Source organism: Cyprinus carpio, chromosome B6 (genome assembly GCF_018340385.1).
Source record: "Cyprinus carpio isolate SPL01 chromosome B6, ASM1834038v1, whole genome shotgun sequence".
NCBI classification, from domain to species: domain Eukaryota; kingdom Metazoa; phylum Chordata; class Actinopteri; order Cypriniformes; family Cyprinidae; genus Cyprinus; species Cyprinus carpio.
The window spans coordinates 15,248,148-15,265,864 of NC_056602.1; the positions used below are offsets into that span (position 1 = coordinate 15,248,148).

The window sequence follows — 17,717 nt, forward strand, 5'->3', positions numbered from 1 at the left end:
CAGGGTTTAAGCGCTATAACCAGGTCCCCGGTGCATCTACCAACCAAGGAAATGTAAAAAAGATTAAGCCAATAACTTTGTTTTTGTAAGCCTTTTTCTGCAAGGGTCTGAAAAAACGAGCGTGTCTGATTTCGCTCCCCTAGTGACATTGCAAAGGGATCTCATTATAATATTACCGTGCCTTAATCTGTAAGTTTCCACCTATGGCTTCGTCATTTTGATTTTGCAAGCGACAACGGTGTACCAGCTCTAATGCCATGGCGAAAGTTTGAGCTAAACATGCTTACTGTTTTGTCTTTGGCTACACAGACTAGCACAGAACACTATTCAGACTCCCAGTCTCAGAGGAGACAAGAGAGCTGTGGATTTATTGATTTATTTACTGTATATTGTATATTTACTGCTGCCACACAGATCTAAAATAAACAGGCTAAATAAAGGCTGTTTACCTTCACAGACATAACCGACTGCTTTTGTAACTCGTGTGTTTTTAACTTAAACTTGTGTGTGAATGAAAACTTAGTTTAGTACTCACATGCTATAACAGCCGCTTTCTGTATGTGTGCTTCGGATATGTGCACTCAGAAAACCGTATATCAGAAGTTTAAAGTAATATGGTTTAAAATGCATGATTTTAGTGTGATAAACATGATAATCAGAACCAAAACAGATGTTTTTTTAGCAGGTTTTAGCAGGTATAAGCTGTAATGGCAGCTCTATTCTGGAAAGGGGGGGGGGGGCAGCAGCTCATTTGCATTTAAAGAGACAGGACCGAAAAACAGTGTGTTTCTGCTTCCACTCAAAATAGGCATTTTCAAAGTGATATAATACATGATCTGTGGGGTATTTTGAGCTGAAACTTTACTGATACATTCTGGGGACACCAGAGACTTATATTACATATTGTAAAAAGGGGCATAATATGTCTCCTTAATTTAATTATTGCAAGTTTGTATACATTTTTGAGTTTGCATTTGACTTTTTCTTCATTTTGAGGAATAGTGAATCTGTTTTTTGCAGGTGAGAAGAGTAAATACATGTTCATATTTAGTCTAGAACTAGGCACTAGGGCTGCATGATTAATGGAATGCGATTGACATGCGCATTTTGTTAGTAAAGCCGGTTCTGTAATCAGCAGTAAATCATCACCACATGCTTTCAGATAGAGCAGCACTTATTACACAGAGTCGTAGTTCACTGACAAGTTACGCAAAAACGCAGACAATTTATTGCACGATTATGAGATCGAAGAAATTTTTCGCTATAATGACAGCTGTTTGCACAGCTTCTCAGTGAACTACGGCTCTGTGTAGTAAATGTTGCTCCATCTGAAAGCATGTGAAAATACCACATTTAATAACATATTTTTACTCCAAACTCACTTCATAACGTCGGTCGAGTGTTTGAAATAAATCCTTCTGTGAGATGATGTGGCTTCTTACACAGAATAACCACGCAACATATTTCATAGTATTCTAAGCAGTGATAAAGGCATTGCATTATAAATATACTTTATTTTAATGAAAATGATAATAATAATAACTCAGATAAAACATATATTGTCATAATCATGTGTTTATTAGTCACGTTGAATCAGTAAAAGCCATTAAATCCAGTGTTTATCCAGCTACGTTATAGGCATTTCCTGGGTTTCTCCTGCGAGGCGTATTTGGAGTTTCAGTGCGAGAGCACCCTCTGGCCTTTGGATGGAGATTTACAGCTGATCACAGAACCGTGCTTCATAGAAAGATACACATGAGAATTGCAGCTTCTGTCGAATCGCGATTTTGATTACATTTCGATTTATCGTGCATCCCTAGTTCACACGGTCCACACAATGCATCTGCACTTACTTACGATTTCTCTCAACATGGCAGCATTAGAACTGTCAGTCAACACATGGGAAACAAAGTAACTGGCGTTACTTATTTCAAAATTTAAAAAGTAATGTGACTTTACTTGATACTTAAAGTAATTTGATTATGCAACTTGCATTACTTGTAATGTGTTACCCCAACACTATAACAACATTCAATGGGATTTTTACTTATGGAATTCAAGTGGTTCACCAACTTTCTCTCCCAGGAATTATCAAGTGTCCACAATAAAATCTTTGATGACTTGCACCTCCAGTAGTCACATTATCAGTATAAATATACTGTTGTATTTAGGAGAAGCTGGAGCGCTCACAGGCTTCTGAGGAAAGTTTGGAGGCTGAGCGCCGCCGTCTGAAGGAGACCTGTGAGGCCGTGGAAGCTCGAGCTGCCAGGCTGGAACTCACACGCCGGGGGCTGGAGGGAGAGTTGCAGCGTGCCCAGCTCCGAGCCACAGAGACTGAGTCGGAGGTCAGCTCACTGCAGGAACGCCTCAACAACCTCCGCAGAGAACTGGGAGACAGTGAAGAGCGTGCTGCCCTACTGAAGGTGTGTGTAGGTCTGTGCTGTGTCTAAAAAGAAATCAGTCATGTTTGAGTAATATAATGCAGCACTGTTGTTCCATTGTAGGTGGAGGGTGAGAGGTTGGCAACTGCCTTGGCACACACAGAACTGCAGGAGAGCCAGTTGAGGGAGCAACTGCAGTCCATGGCTGCATCCTTGACTGAGAGCAATGCTGCTTCAGGAGTAGCACAGGAACAGGCTGCGCAGCTGCAGCGAGCTCTCACAGCCAGTGAACATGACCGGAAGATGCTGCAGGTTAGCATGAGTTTTATAGCGTGCATAAGTTTGCAGTTTGCCTTACTAGCAGTTAAAGGGATACTCCACCCCAAAATGAAAATTTTGTCATTAATCACTTACCCCCATGTCGTTCCAAACCCGTAAAAGCTCTATTCATCTTCAGAACACAATTTAAGATATTTTGGATGAAAACCTGGAGGCTTGAGACTGTCCCATAGACTGCCAAGTAAATAGCAGTGTCAAGGTCCATAAAAGGTATGAAAGTTGTCGTCAGAATACTCCATCTGCCATCAGACATGCAATCTGGGTTATATGTAGTGACGGAAACACTTTTTGTAAGCGAAGAAAACAAAAATAACGACTTTATTCAATAATTCCTTTGTCAATGGTCCCCTCTGTGTCTCTTCATATCACCGTATGCTGTGTATGCTCTTTTGTGTCATCCGCGCTACAAGGATGCGCTGTTTCTACATGTATTTAGCTTTGATTTGAAATAAAACAGCGCATCCTTGCGGGGACAATTAATTTGCATGGCAGAATCAGAAACTCATGAAATTTGTGCACAAGAGTATTATTAACTAAACACTAACACAAACTAGTCTAACAAACAAACAAACAAACATACACTCACACGTGCATTCAAAAGGGGAGCTAAAGTGGATGAATGAAGCCATTAGAGAAACCAGAGAATGCAGTTATGGAAAGAGTCAGTAAACCACCTGAGTAAAACCATCAGCACCGTTTATAATGGGGTCTATAGCTTATACGAAACCTCATTTTCGTTTAGTTAAATGTACGATATTTGCATTGCCTTGGCCTGGAATGAGCATCAGGATGCAGTCTTGGATGAAAGTCTTGATGGTTTGGAGGTTCGATGGTGTAGGAGTCGTGATGACCTTCTTCTGGGTTTGAAGAGTGATGAACTCCAAAAAGATATTATTCTGACTCTATGGTGGTCGGGAGAGTTTTCTTCCAGATGAAGAGGATGAAGAGCTAAGAGAGACGTCAGCTGAGATCCAAGGATTGTTGGTGAATGTAAAGACAAGGCCAAAGCCTGGTTCAGACTTAAGGGTTGCAGAAGCATTCTAGCTCACATCCTCATCTTCTCAGAATCTAATAGAACCGCAGACTGAAGGCGGGTCACAGATGTGAGGCCTTTAAGGTCTGAGAAGATTCACACCTCTCAGGATGGGCTTGTCCAATGAGAAAGGCTGACATTCCAAGCGGGAAGTTGGAAATTCTGGAGAGTTTTACGGCCCTTTGTCTGAGAGCATGGTAATTTGCATATGGAACTCAATTGGGTGTTGATGCAAAATTACTAAAGATTCTTAGAACACTAATTTATTGCCTTTATAACAACATATACACTCTCGTTTAGATCATAAGAAGACAAATTCATAGATACGAAACATGGTAAGATTACATATAGGTAAGATTACATGAAAGAGTGGTTCTATCAACGGGGGAAGGGTCCATAGACCCTCATAGTTGGCCCTTTGGTTAAGTGAGGGGGCGTTAGATATTATTTGTTAAATATAACAAATAGTCATGTGTCTGATTGGTTCAAATGCTACAATAGAAACAACAAGTTTCTCAGGCCAAATGGTCTCAGGAGAAGACAAATGCTCGGAATAATCAAAAACACAAGGCAAGGCATCAGGTTTGATGTTTTTTGAACCCGGATGGTAAAGAGATGGTAAAATCAAAACGACTAAAAAAAAGAGCCCACGAGCCTGTCTGTAGTTTAAATGTTTGGTGGACCTGATGTACTGAAGGTTCTTGTGATTGGTCAAGATGATGAAAGGCACCCCCGAGCCTTCTAACCAATGGTGCCATTCCTCCAACGCAAGCTTGACAGCCAACAACTCTCTGTTACCAATGTCATAATTTTGCTCAGCTGGGAATAAACGATGAGAAAAAAAATGCGCATGGATGGATATTGTCATCTGAACAAAAATGCTGGGAAAGAACCGGGCACACCCCCACCTCTGACGCGTCGACCTCCACCACAACTGAAGGGAAGGATCAGGGGCAATAAGAATGGGAGCTGAAACAAAGCGGCTCTTGAGGTTGGAAAAAGCAACACTGGCTGCTTCAGACTACCCGAACATCATTTTAGTGGAGGTCAAGGCAGTTAGAGGGGCAGCTAGCTGGCTGTACTTGCAAATAAAATGGCGGTAAAAATTGGCAAAGCCCAGAAACCTCTGCAGGGCCTTGGAGGAATCTGGGGTTGGCCAATCTACCACAGCCTGAATCTTTTCGGGATCCATGCGCACTCCCTCAGATGAAATGTATCCTAAAAAGGGGACAGACTGTGCATGAAAAACGCATTTCTCCACCTTGACAAAAAGCCCATTCTCTAGCAGCCTCATCTGACGTGCTGAACATGTTCCAGGAGAGAAGAAGAAAATATCACTATGTCATCAAAGTAGACATAAATTAACTGGTCAACCATTTCTCTCACCACATTACTGACGAGTGCCTGGCTGACTGTGGGGGCATTGGATAGCCCAAACGGCATAACCTCATATTCAAAGTGCCCTCAGGTGGTGTTGAAAGTAGTATTCCATTCATCCCCCTCCCTGATGCAGACCAAATGATTGCGAATCATTGCGAAGGTCCAACCTCATCAAAAAGGAAGCCCCCTGCAACCGCTCGAAGGTCAAAGACATGAAAGGCAAAGGATAAGTATTCTTAAATGTGATGTTGTTCAGACCCCGATAGTTGATACAAGGGTGCAAGGAACTGTCTTTCTTTTCCACGAAGAAGAGCCCCCGGACCTGTCAGAGAAGAGGAAGGATGAGTTTGGCTGCCAGATAATCAGAAATATATTTCTCCATGGCCTCCCTTTGTGGAGCAGAAAGCGAATATAACCTGCCCTTAGGTGGAGACGTACCTGGCAATAAGTCTATAACAGTCATAGGGACATTGCGGAGCAAGAGAAGCAACTCGGGACTTACTGAATACTCCCTTCAGGTCAAGGTACTCTGTAGGCACGTTAGACAGGTCCATGGGTTCATTCTGTAAGACCAAACAAGACACAGACGAACAAGCAGAGACCAAACAAGTAGCATGACAATGTTCACTCCACGACAAGACACTGCTCTGTTGCCAGTTAATATGAGGGTTGTGAAGCATAAGCTAAGGATGTCCAAGAACTACTGAACTGAGGGGAGAGTCAATTAACATAAAATTGATATCTTCCTGATGTTTGCCTGAAGTGGTCAGACTCACATGCCCGGTAGAGCTTGACTGCCGAGTGCATTGACCGAGATGGGCTGAATGAGTGGAATAACAGGAACCTTGAGTTGGTGGGTAAAGTTGGTTGAATTGAGCAGCAATGTGACCCGTAGCTCCGCAGTATAAAAACAATCCCAGAGTCCTTCGTCAATATTTCTCCTCCCGGGAAAACCGAGTTCTGCCCACCTGCATGGGTTCCGGATCGAAAGCTGGGCTGACAGTAGCATTGGAGGGTACTGGAAAACAAGCACTGCTCTCAGGAACCAAACTGTGCTGAACATGTTGATCACACCGTTGCAAACAAGCATCCACTATGATAGCCAGTTAAATTAACCCATCCAAGTCAGTGGGTAAATCCAGCGCAAAAATCTCCTTATGAATACGGTCAGCCAACCCATGCTGGAACATATCCCACTGTGCCTCCTCATTCTATTTGCATTCAGCAGCGAGCTTACAAAGCTCAGTGGAATAATCTGTGACAGATCGGTTTCCTTGATTCAGATCAGCCAGCATGCTAGCTATTTTGCAACCGGCAACTACACGGTCAAATACTTTCTTGAGTTCGTCAGAAAAAACACCTGAAATGATGAGCAACACGGATGCTTATTTTCCCACACCGCCATTCCCCAAAGTCCCGCTTGACCAGACAAGAACGTAATCACCAATGCCACTTTAGATTGCTCTGTAGGAAACGCTGCCAGCTGGAGAGCAAAAAACAAAGAGCACTTAGCCAAAAATGTTTGACATAAATGTGGTTCACCGGAATAAGTGGCTGGTGGTGGTAGACGTGGCTCTGCGTGATGATAGGTGTTTTCTCTAATGGAGGGAACAGGGAGTGGGTCTGGCACAGTGGGAGATGCCGCAGCCTTGGTCTTCATCTGCTGCAGCTGGGCAGTTAACTCAGACACCTGTGCTACCAAGGCCTGGACTGCACGACCGGTGGCGAAGATCTGCTCCTCTTGCCTTTCCATTCTAGCATTGTTGCTAGACAGAATGTCTCTCAACTCCAAAGCATTCGCTTGATCCATTGGGTCGGATCGTTATGTCAGGGAATAAAAACTGAATCCATTAACAAATGCAGCAAAACAGTTTTTTCAAAAAGGCAGAGAACAATAAGACAGGATGGTCAGAATCATGGATCGCTGATAGTAGAGCGGGCCTTGGCAGCGAGGAGACTGCAACGGGCTGTGCGATGACTGCTGACGGAAACGTCCAGGAAAATCCAGAGAGAGAGGCAGAGATACTCAGAACAGGAAAAAAACAATGACACAGCGAACCAGAGAGTAAACTGAACAGAACAAAACAACAGCACATAAGCACACCAACGATCTGACAAAAGACAAGAGCAAACACTCCACATTTATAGCAGTCCTGAAGAGATTTAGGTGTACAGAACTGATTAGGTCGTCAGCTGAGTGGCATTGCCCCAGCAACAAGTACCGCCAACACGTGACAAGGAGACAGACAAAACAAACAGGAATGAATGCACAGACCTGTAAACCGTGACAGACAGAAGACAAGCTTAAACATCTCAACTAGATGGAACTTCAAACAAGTTTAGGCAAATTCTCTATTAAGGCTTTATTAAAACACTGTCAATCAATTTTCTTCATCATGAACTCACAAACAACCTTATTAAGTTCACTGTGGTTCAGGCACAATCTGTTTTGATCTCAGTTTACCTCAAGTTCATGTACAGATTTAATTGAAACCTAACAGATCATCTTACTAGCATGGCCACAATGTGAAGTGATTTATGCTGTGATTCCATAATGTTTCCAGATTTCCATTTTTTCTTTTTTTTGTATTTACCTTTGCTGCCGCCTGTTCCCTGAAGGTGCTGGATGATGATGCATTGAAATGCTGGACTGAACTTTTCTCCAGCTCCTCTGGAGGGCTTTTAAGGCTTAGTATAAGTCTGTTTTAAAGATGCTGTACAAACAAAAACACTGCGGCCTCAGTGTAAATCTTTTTCAGTTTGCTTGAGACCTGCCAGCTCATGCCAATAAAAAGTGATCCGAGAGTTGGGAAAGAGTGGGGAAAAAGGGTAAAACAGACAGGACACTGGTAGTAGTGAGGAGAAGAACAGCCTCCTCATTAAAACTGGATGTGGGTGTTTGATTATGCATGTGTGGATTAATGCCTGTTCATACTTGTCTGTGTGTGTTATGTGCACAGGAAAGGTTGGATAAGACACGGGAGGCTCTGACAAACAGTAGGAAGCAAAATCATGCCTTGAGTGAGAGACTACAGATCCTGCAGAGAAGCCAGGAAGAGTCTGAACTCAGGGTCTCTGAACTGGACAAACAGACACGAGGCCTGCAGGAGGTTACGCACACACACACACTCTTACAGTTTACACAGTATTTTAAAGGGTTAGTTCATCCAAAATAAACATTTTAGGATCATTTACTCACCCTCATGTCATTCCAAAACCCTAAACCATTAAGAGATTTCTGTCCTTCCATCAAAAGTTCATCATTGTGATGATGGTCCATCACCACCTCCAGAAGCTTGCGTTCTGCAAGTGAACGATGCCTTGTGGTGCCATCCCAAAAAGGCACAAAATCACTTGTGCCAAGATGGAATGTCCTCCCTATCTCAATTCAAACAGCTGAGTCTTTGGCTATTTTCAAAAAACGTCTAAAGACACATCTTTTTCACCAGCATCTGACAAATTAATACTAGCACTTGCCTATTATATTCTATGCTGTTCTATTCTATTCCATTCTATTAAAAAAAAAACTAGCTTTGTGTACTATGCTAGACTAACTGAGACTTGTCACAGCACTTGCATACTGTTGCTCTCGCGTTTGTCTGATTTCTTCTATTGTTCTCCTTATTTGTAAGTCGCGTTGGATAAAAGTGTCTGCTAAATGATTAAATGTAAATAAAAGATCACTAAAAATTGGGTGCTTCGAAAAGTTTCTAAAGATATAAGAAATAAAATCCACATGAATCAAGTGGTTTATTGTATGTATTCTGAAGAGACATGGTTGCTTTATATGAATAGATTTTATTTATGCTTTTATTCACATGTAAACATTGATCAACATGCTTGACACACGAAAACAAACCTCATTGCTTTTCATACAAGTATGGCTTAGCTTCTGTTTACCATATTTATCTTCATGTGTTTTGAAGATTAATCAACATCTTATGGGTTTGTAATGACATGAAGGTGAGTAACTGATGTCAGAATTTTCAGTTTTGGGTGATCTTGTTAAAATAATTTGGTCCTTGGAGGCACATACATCAAACAAATCCTGGAACATGTTTTGCATTTCAAGCGACATAGGGTGGAAATGTTGGCAAGGGGTGCTGTCTCGCATATTGCTGTCAGTAATATGTGCCCCTTTTCTCTGTCTGTCACTCTCAGTGTCTGTAAAAACACAAAATGAAAAATAAAATGCAACCAACAAAATTCTAATAAAATATAACCAACTACACCATCATAACCATGATGAACTGACAAGGTTCTTGAACTCTTGCACGACACCATATCTTAACCAGATGCAAATATAGTCAAAGCGGTCTCTTTTTTGTTAATCTGAGTTTCTGCCCCAGACACGAAACATTCTAGTCCAGAAAACCATGTTTATTTACACCAGTTCTGGGCTGGACAGTCACGTAGATGGTGTCTATTCTACATCTCTTCTAATTCACTAGGCTGTGAAACAGAGGCAACGGGCTAAGCAGGAGGTGCAAGAGAGCTGTGCACTCTTGCAGGGAGAAAAGGATCAGCTTCAGGAGCAGGTGGCTACCCTGCAGACCACTGCACATCAGCTGCAGGGAGAGAAAGCTGAGCTGGAGAGGACACTGCTCCGTCTGGAAAAAGACAGGTCCTCTCTAAAGCGTACCCTGGAGAAGGTACATCATGCTGTTAAAAATAGCATGCACAGCAAAACATAATGTCTTTCAAATAGTTTATTGTTTATATCATTGACTGTGATGTTTAATTTGTGCAAACTAATCAGAGTGCCTTGTCTGTACCCTTAACTATTCTTAGTATTATTGGTTGAGGTAAGTTTGCATAAGGGTTTGTTTTGGAGTGTTTGTGTGTGTTTGCTAATAACTTCTTGCTAATAACTTAATAACTAATAACTATGCATGCATGTGTTGTGTGCAGGTAGAAAAAAATCGCCAAAGGAAGGAGGCAGAGGTATTGCATGTTGAGCGTGAAAGAGAACAGCAAGAACAAAAGATCCGAAATCTAGAGCAAGATTTAAGCGAGACACAGGCTGAAATTCACACGCTACAGGTGATAGACATACTTACGAATATTAAAAAGTTAATAATACATGGTTCAGCATCTAGTACTTTTACCTTTTAAAATCTGATCATAATAACATTAATTGGTCATGTGTCATGTTCGTTTTTCCAGCTCTTATTGTTTTTGTATTGGATTCATCTGTGACTGGAAGTTATGTGTTGTCTCTGCAGTCACAGATCTCTATCTTGGAGCAGACTCACTCCCAGAGGCTCTTGGAAGTGACGGCTCGCCACAGGCAAGAGCTGGACCTGGAGACCGAGCGGATGAGGGACTCCCAGCAGCAGGCAGAGAGAGCACTAGAGGCTCGAGAGAAAGCTCACCGCCAGAGGGTCCACTGCTTGGAGGAACAGGTTTGAGAAAGCTATAAAAATGTGATGTTTTGTAATAGTGACATTTATATCACTTTCAATAGTAAGAAGCCTTTAATGAAAACTTGACAGTTCTGTGTTTCTCAGGTTTGCACACTGAAAGAACAACTGGAGCAGGAGATGAAGAGGAGGCAAGCGTATATGAAGCAGATGCTGAGATTGGGGCTTTAAAAACTGTAGTGGTTTGGGAATTCAGCCCATGGTGACCAACTGACAGCTTTTTGTTACCAAACATATTTGTAGTCTCTCAAAGGCCTATAACCAATGAAACTGGGCCTGTGCTAACATGAATGGGCTTATGCATAATGAAATGTTACACACACACACACACACACACACACACACACACACTCCAGATTTAAAAACACACATAATCACTGGTCTCAGGGAGAATTGTTGGACTACATTTGCACAAATACTTTAAGTAATCCTGATCCACACCATAAGAACCCAATAACAACAAACAAAGAGATCACTGTTTCACCAAATGCTTCTCAATTGCCAAATTGTTTTAAGGATTTGTGCAGCAAACTGTTGAAACAGACCATAAATCTACCTTAAATCTATCCCTGTTCATCTTAAAGCATTAAGCACAGTCTCAATTCAACACCACACACACTTTTAAACATATGTACCTACCTTTAATATTACACCCTAGTTCCCCTAAACTATTTTGCAAACCACAAAATTATGCTCTTTTCTTTCTACTTTGTAGCTAACATGATTGCTGTGATCATTATTTAAACATACTACCATTTAGAGAATAAGATCATCTTGTTTTAGTTAGTACCAATCAGCTAAATTACAGTTAGAGTGAATCGGGACAGAAAATGAATCATATACCTTACCTACAAATGCTGTTTTCATATTATTGTTTCCATATGGTGTTTCTCTTATTATGGGTGTTAAAACAATTGCTATTTCATAATCACTACTGTGTTGTAACTATTAGAAAACTGATTTGCTTCATCACAAAGTAATTTTTATGAGTCAATAAAACCATACAAATAAAAAAATAAATAAAAATGAGATTGATTTTTGTGGTCTGAAGAATTGCTGTCAGTTGGCTTTGGCGTATTTTGGATAATTGCTGTAGTTTATGATGTGTGCAAACAAGCTATAACTACCTATAAAAGAATCTTTGTGATGTTCTGCCTCCAAGATTTGATTCCTGCCACTAATGACCCCCTGGGTAAAAAGAATCTCATTTTATTTTAGGTCAGTTGTTTCAGGCATATTTAAAAAATATTTGAAATCTTGCCTTGTATGATTAATTTGGAGGAAAATTGATTTTCAGAGAGTAAGAAATCTTTCAGTAAATCTCTAGCCCAAACCAAAGGGCTTTTGTATATTTTCCTTCTTTTGAACACACATCTTGTGTACAATATACAAGGAATGCACTATGACATCCCAACTTCTGGAACCCTTACACTGCCATGTGGTAGTGTGCACCACACTGAGACATGTTCTTTTAGGGAAGGGTATTTCTCAGCAAAAGTTAAGAGCAGAGGAGAGTGCCCTGTCAGAGTCTCTTTAAAGCAGCCCTTTGATTACCATAGCTCCACCCAGTGCTTATCCAGTTACCAGTCCCTCCTCAGCTATTGGATGAGTGTTCCTAATCATGCAAGGTAGTGAATCCCTGGGGGGGTGGGGCTGGGTCTGAAAGAACTCCTTTGGCAGGCAGAATAGAGGTTTTATTGAGGATATTTCTAAACTAACCATCAGGGACTAAGTCACTGGATTGTAAAAAAAAAAAAAAAATAGAGCCGAATCACTCTGCTCCCTCTCCTTTTTTCTCTCTCTCACTCTGTTCATTTCAGTGAGCGGCACAGAGCACAGCAGCTCTTGAGCACCCAGCAGCACACAGAATGCAAGGAATCTATCCCCTTGTTATAGACCAACAACCCAAGTACCAGGGTTGAGAGAAGATCTTAGAGGAAACTAAGGGTGGTATTAGAACCCAAAAGAGGAAAATTACAGAAACGGAGAAGAAAAACAAGGAGGATCATTGGTTGAGCATTTGACACTGGGGTTTAGAGTTGTCTTGTTGCCCTCTCTGAGTGTCCTGGATCTCAGTCCTCTCCTCTCCATCCCTGTGCAGACAAGGTCATGCGGTGGCTAAGGAGACTGGTGCTCTCCATGTGCATGTTTCTTATTTTGCTTCATGGCGTGGAGCTGGCTGTACCCCTGGAGGAGTTCTACCCATTTGGCCTGGATGAAGGTGACTCCCAGACCATCGAGCAAGATGATGGAGGATCAGGACTGGTAGCGATCTCTGTGGCTTTCCCTTTCTTCGGAGAACAGCACATTGGACTCTATGTGAGTATAGATTGTACGTTTGAAATGTTCTTGTGTAATAGAATCAGTTTTCTACAGAATTTCATTCAGTAGATTTGAGGGAAACATTGGCAGGTCTTACAGCTTGAGATTGGATATTGAACCTCTGCACCACAAAGTTTTAACATGTCACACATGGCCACATGTTTTTTAGTGAAGAGATGACAGTATATATTGCTGCTGCAACACATCTGCTTAAACTGTGGTTTGAGAAAGTGAGGGGGAAAAAAGAAACAAGAAGAATGACTGTCATGAGGAGAACCAGTGATAGAAAACAAGTGTGGTGAGTGCTCTGACAGGTCTCGGTTCTTTGATCATAGCTGCGTCCTACGTTTGGTTGGGTGAGCAGGGCTTTGATCTGTGTCATGTACACTTTTCAAACTCGGTGCAGAGGAAGCTCCATCATCGTAAGTCAACACCATCTGTTTTGATGCAGCATCCCAGTCGTACTGCCTTCCAAAATATGCTGCTCCACCCAGGTTCCCATCTTTACTACCAACTTTCCATACCCAATACCCTGCCCAGCCTGGCCGAGGTACCATGGTGACAAAGGCTAGGTTTCCAGACTGGGCTACAAGCAAATGGATGAATGAGATCACAATCCCAATGCAGCGGACGACTGACAGAGCAGACATGCCACACAAACAATCTCTCTCCCAGCCACTACATGACATTCAAACAACTGCCCAAATTTGAGGTGCAATATTGTGGTTCCTATTTTAAAATCATGAAATTACTTAGATGTCCTGGTCAATACAGCTTGCTGAAATAGTGCATGGTTGTCTACAGAACCTAGTTTAATTTGTGATGCATCTGTGCATCACCCTGAGTGGTATCTCATATCTCAGAGCACAATGTAAATATTAATGCGAGATGAAGACAAGATAAGACCTGCTGCGGATAGCAGTGAAGATCTAAAATTAGATTACCTCAATGTGATAGAGCAGAACACAACTGAAGGTACAATTATGGGTGATAACTACAGAAAGAGTGCACCGAGTACAAACTGGGAGGTAACTGCAGGTCGATCTGAGTAAGATTTTGCAAGACACTGGTGCATTGAGGCATGCGACATCATTAAATCTGCGGTCATAATTTCTATATTCTACTCAAGCTGCCTGAACCAAAATCAGTTACACTTTAGCTTTATTGCACACTATAGCCACATGTTGATCTCTTCCGCAAGGGAGCTGCTTTTGAACAGGTGAGATTTTGGAGAGTACACAAGGAGAGATTCTCATGGATAATTTCTTCTGGAAGGGCATTCCAAGCCTTCAGGCCTTGAAAAAACACAAAAGCTCTTGAACCAAACAATTTGAGGTGCTTCTTGAGAATTGTCTCAGGGTATTACTGTAAGAGCTTCTCTTTCTGTCCACCTCCAGTCATCTTTCTTACTTTTTCTCATTCACCCCTTCTTCATTTATAATATAATAACTATAATAACTACCCCCCCCCCAAAAAAAAAAAAAAAATTCATCTCTACCTCAGCATGACTTTCAAGCACAGTATTTTTTTACTGTAAAAAACAGGGATTTGTTCACTTGCTGTTTACCTATATTTGAATCTCAATGTCAGGAGTTATGAAAGCCGGTTCTTTGCCATTCAGGACTTCCAGGGATGGGCATTGTCCCACAGTGATATGCCTTCTCTGCTTAGCATTTTATCATCACAGAATTGTCTAAAATGTGCTTTTTCTTGTTCCACAATTCTGTTCTTTTGCTTGGGTCTGAGAGATTTTACATGTAGCTGCGACCTCTCCTCTCTCCCCTCATTTACCCTCACCCTTCCCTCTTCCTCCTCTTCTTCTGCCTCAGATAACAAGTTCAAGGGTCTTCCCAATGGACTTGTCCAGCTGCTCTACTGAAGAAAGGCAAGATCCCTTTAACAGAACCCAGATGCATCTGTAAAGTGTCTTAGGGATGCCAAACAACGCAGGCCCTCAATTAACTAACCTTATGAATGACTGGGATGAAGAGCAGGAAGGATGAGATCCAAGGCTAGCATGACATGGACTTCCAAAGCAAATACAAAAAACATAAAGTTTGAAATTATTTTGAATGAAACTGGTGTAAGTTTTGATGGGGAACAGAACACTATAACTGATTTTCAGGGACCTCAAGTTAAGAAACCTCCCAACAAGTTGTTTGTATGGGAAGCTATAAAAAGGATGTTTATAATTGTTTTAGGCATAGAATTATTCATCCAACAGTTGAGTTAAAGCAGAAGAGGGAAAATGATGGGGACAGAAAGATTTGAGGTTTCACGGCACACTGAGAGCACATCTGCTAAAGCTCATCCTCAGCACTTCAACACTTCATGTTTGCGCAACTATAGAAAGGGAATCTTCAACCTTGAGGGATTTTTCTCTTTATCTCTTTCTCTCTCTATCGTCTTTGCTCTTCTCTTCCTCCTCCTCTTCAGTTAAGTAGCCCAAATATTAGCTAAGTGTGTGAGGACATGTGTGATTTTGTTAGGAGCTGGGTAGCTAAGCATGTAATGCTTTATGTCAAGATAAGTCATATGTTATGCTAAGCTTTGAGCTAATATTTTGACTTAATTCAATAGGGGCAGCCACTGAAATTAATTTTTCTATACTGGGTTTAAGTTATTTTTCCAAGAATAGTGAAAATATTTGTATATTATTATAAGATATGAGTGAGAGCAATGCCATACAGTGGGTCATGGTTTGGCATTCTGTGGAATGCCAGTCACGATAAAGAAACCCGCCACAACCGCACAAGGGTGTGGAGCAAGAGGAGTCAAGGTCAAACATACAAACACATCCACGTCAGCTTTTTCCTCAAATTTATAGGAAGAGCAAGTAAGTTCCCATGTCAAGATTCAATGTTTTGCCAAGCTGAACTTTGGGCACCTTTTTATGAAGGGATTTGTGTTGGCATCCTTTTTCCCAGGTGGACATTTATTTTAGTATTAAAATGGCTCCAGAAAAATCATCCTATGTGATATATCCGTGATATATCTGGGGATATATCCGGTGAAGAATAACCCAAAAATAACTTGGTCACTGAAGTGGCACCACATAGACCTAAAAATATAAGAATAGAACAAAAAGAAGAGGAAACAAATAAAAACATTACTTATACTAATAAATAATTTTGTAAATGATGACGGCATGTTTAAGCAATCTTTTTTTCTTTTTTTAATTTACACCTGACTGAATTTTACATTCAGCTTACCTGTTTTAACGAAGTTATAATAGCTTTCATTCACTTTTAGGCTGTGGTTAGCTCCAATTCCTACATCCTACTTTTAATAAGATATTAGGACATGAAAGAAAAGCAGCTAGTTTAACCTCTTCCAGATGCTACAAATAGATCAGAACAAATGCCAGGACATATTACAACACCAGAGAATAATCGTTAATGTAGTGCTTAGTGAGATTTCCGCTGCTAATTTAGCAGCAAGGTAAGCAATTTCCATTCATTACCTCCGCTCACTGTTGCTACTAGCTCTCCAATGCTTGCGCTGGTGAAAACACTGCTGTCCCTATTGTACTGCTGTACAATTCTCATTTCCCAGTTTGCTGCTTATATCATTAGCATGCAATGGTACTGCAGCTCATTCTCAAGTGTTTTGGTCATCTGTGAAACATTTACTCTAAATCACACTTTGGTTCCTGTCAAGGGTTTGTATCTGTCAGTGAACTGTGCCTGCACTTTCCATCCCTCCATCTTTTCCATTCCTCCCGCTTCTCTCTCTTTGTCTTTTCTTTCATTCTTCTGCTCTCACAGGGCTCCTTTCAATGACCCCAGAGTTGTGGCCCTGCAGGCTTCACTCTGCTTCTCTATGTTAACCACACTCTTGCCACAGCACGCTGATGCAGAGAGGGGAAGACTGCGGTCGGCCAATTAACCAAGCACCTGAGTCAGGCCAAACAAAACTTCCTCTACTGTTTTTACAGCAAAGGCCTCCGAATTATGGTTTCCATACGCATGGGGAGGGGAGAAGAAAGGCCATGTGTCTGACATTGCCTTTGTTGCTGTTGCTGCTGCCAGAACTGGGTAAAGATGAGTGAAATGAAGGGACAGGGAAGTTGGCACTGGGGAGTGAACACCTGGAGAGGGGTGCGACTGTGCAGGTGCAAACTGACTAGCATAAGTTAGCATTAGATACACTCTCTCATTGTTACTCTGTTGCTCAGTGCTGTGGTGATTGATAGTATTTTTCTAATACAAATTGCAGAACAGTTTAGAAAGGATTTTTAATTTCCAGTCTGTTCACTGGAGAACTATTGAGGAAAGCTTGGTTGCAAAACCTCCACCAAAATAGACAAGCAGAAAGCTATGGAATAATTTCACACACCCCTGTTGGCCTGTTTAGTGAATTTGCATGCATATTCATGTCAGCTGAATAACACTGTGCCCCTGTGAATACACTCTTAAGGTTTCTTCAATGTCAGTCTGGCTGGACATTCATCACAGGAGTGGACTCAGTCAACAGAGCAAAGCCAGTGGTAAGCAAAGCAAGTGTTGGGCTCTGTGGTTACTTTAGAGGCAGTTATAAAGGCCTCACCCTCTAAAAACCACTTCTGGTGGACAAGAGCCAGGGCAGGTGTGTCAAATTGTGTATGTGTGTCTGAAAAGTGCTCTGGTTTTCTCAGCTGCAAGACGTGGATGTCTGGCAGAACAAGGCAGCTGTCTGTTCCCTGATGGGAAATGGATACATCTGCCACAGGAGCCTGCCTCACTCTTTCATCCTGCAATGCTACTGCTCACTCTTATGTGTCAACACACTGCTGAACACCTCAGCCTGTCTCCGCTTATTCCCAGTCAGCATGTTCCATACATCATAGACATCCGATTA

General features: G+C 41.6%; 2 protein-coding genes across 4 annotated transcripts in view; both read left to right on the forward strand.

The window, feature by feature from the left end:
• The window catches only part of crocc2 (ciliary rootlet coiled-coil, rootletin family member 2), a 54,704-nt gene extending 43,119 nt beyond the window's left edge, over nt 1-11,585 (forward strand). For all 3 annotated transcript variants that reach the window (XM_042725834.1, XM_042725835.1, XM_042725832.1), the window contains 7 exons: nt 2,172-2,423; nt 2,505-2,693; nt 8,094-8,243; nt 9,585-9,785; nt 10,045-10,176; nt 10,359-10,538; nt 10,644-11,585. In XM_042725834.1, coding sequence (XP_042581768.1) covers nt 2,172-2,423; nt 2,505-2,693; nt 8,094-8,243; nt 9,585-9,785; nt 10,045-10,176; nt 10,359-10,538; nt 10,644-10,727 — 1,188 coding nt within the window. In that variant the 3' untranslated portion in view covers nt 10,728-11,585. The remainder of the gene's footprint in view (nt 1-2,171; nt 2,424-2,504; nt 2,694-8,093; nt 8,244-9,584; nt 9,786-10,044; nt 10,177-10,358; nt 10,539-10,643) is intronic.
• Nucleotides 11,586-11,815: 230 nt separating this feature from the next.
• The window catches only part of sned1 (sushi, nidogen and EGF-like domains 1), a 32,643-nt gene continuing 26,741 nt past the window's right edge, over nt 11,816-17,717 (forward strand). The window contains exon 1 of the mRNA XM_042725836.1: nt 11,816-12,875. Coding sequence (XP_042581770.1) covers nt 12,666-12,875 — 210 coding nt within the window. The 5' untranslated portion in view covers nt 11,816-12,665. The remainder of the gene's footprint in view (nt 12,876-17,717) is intronic.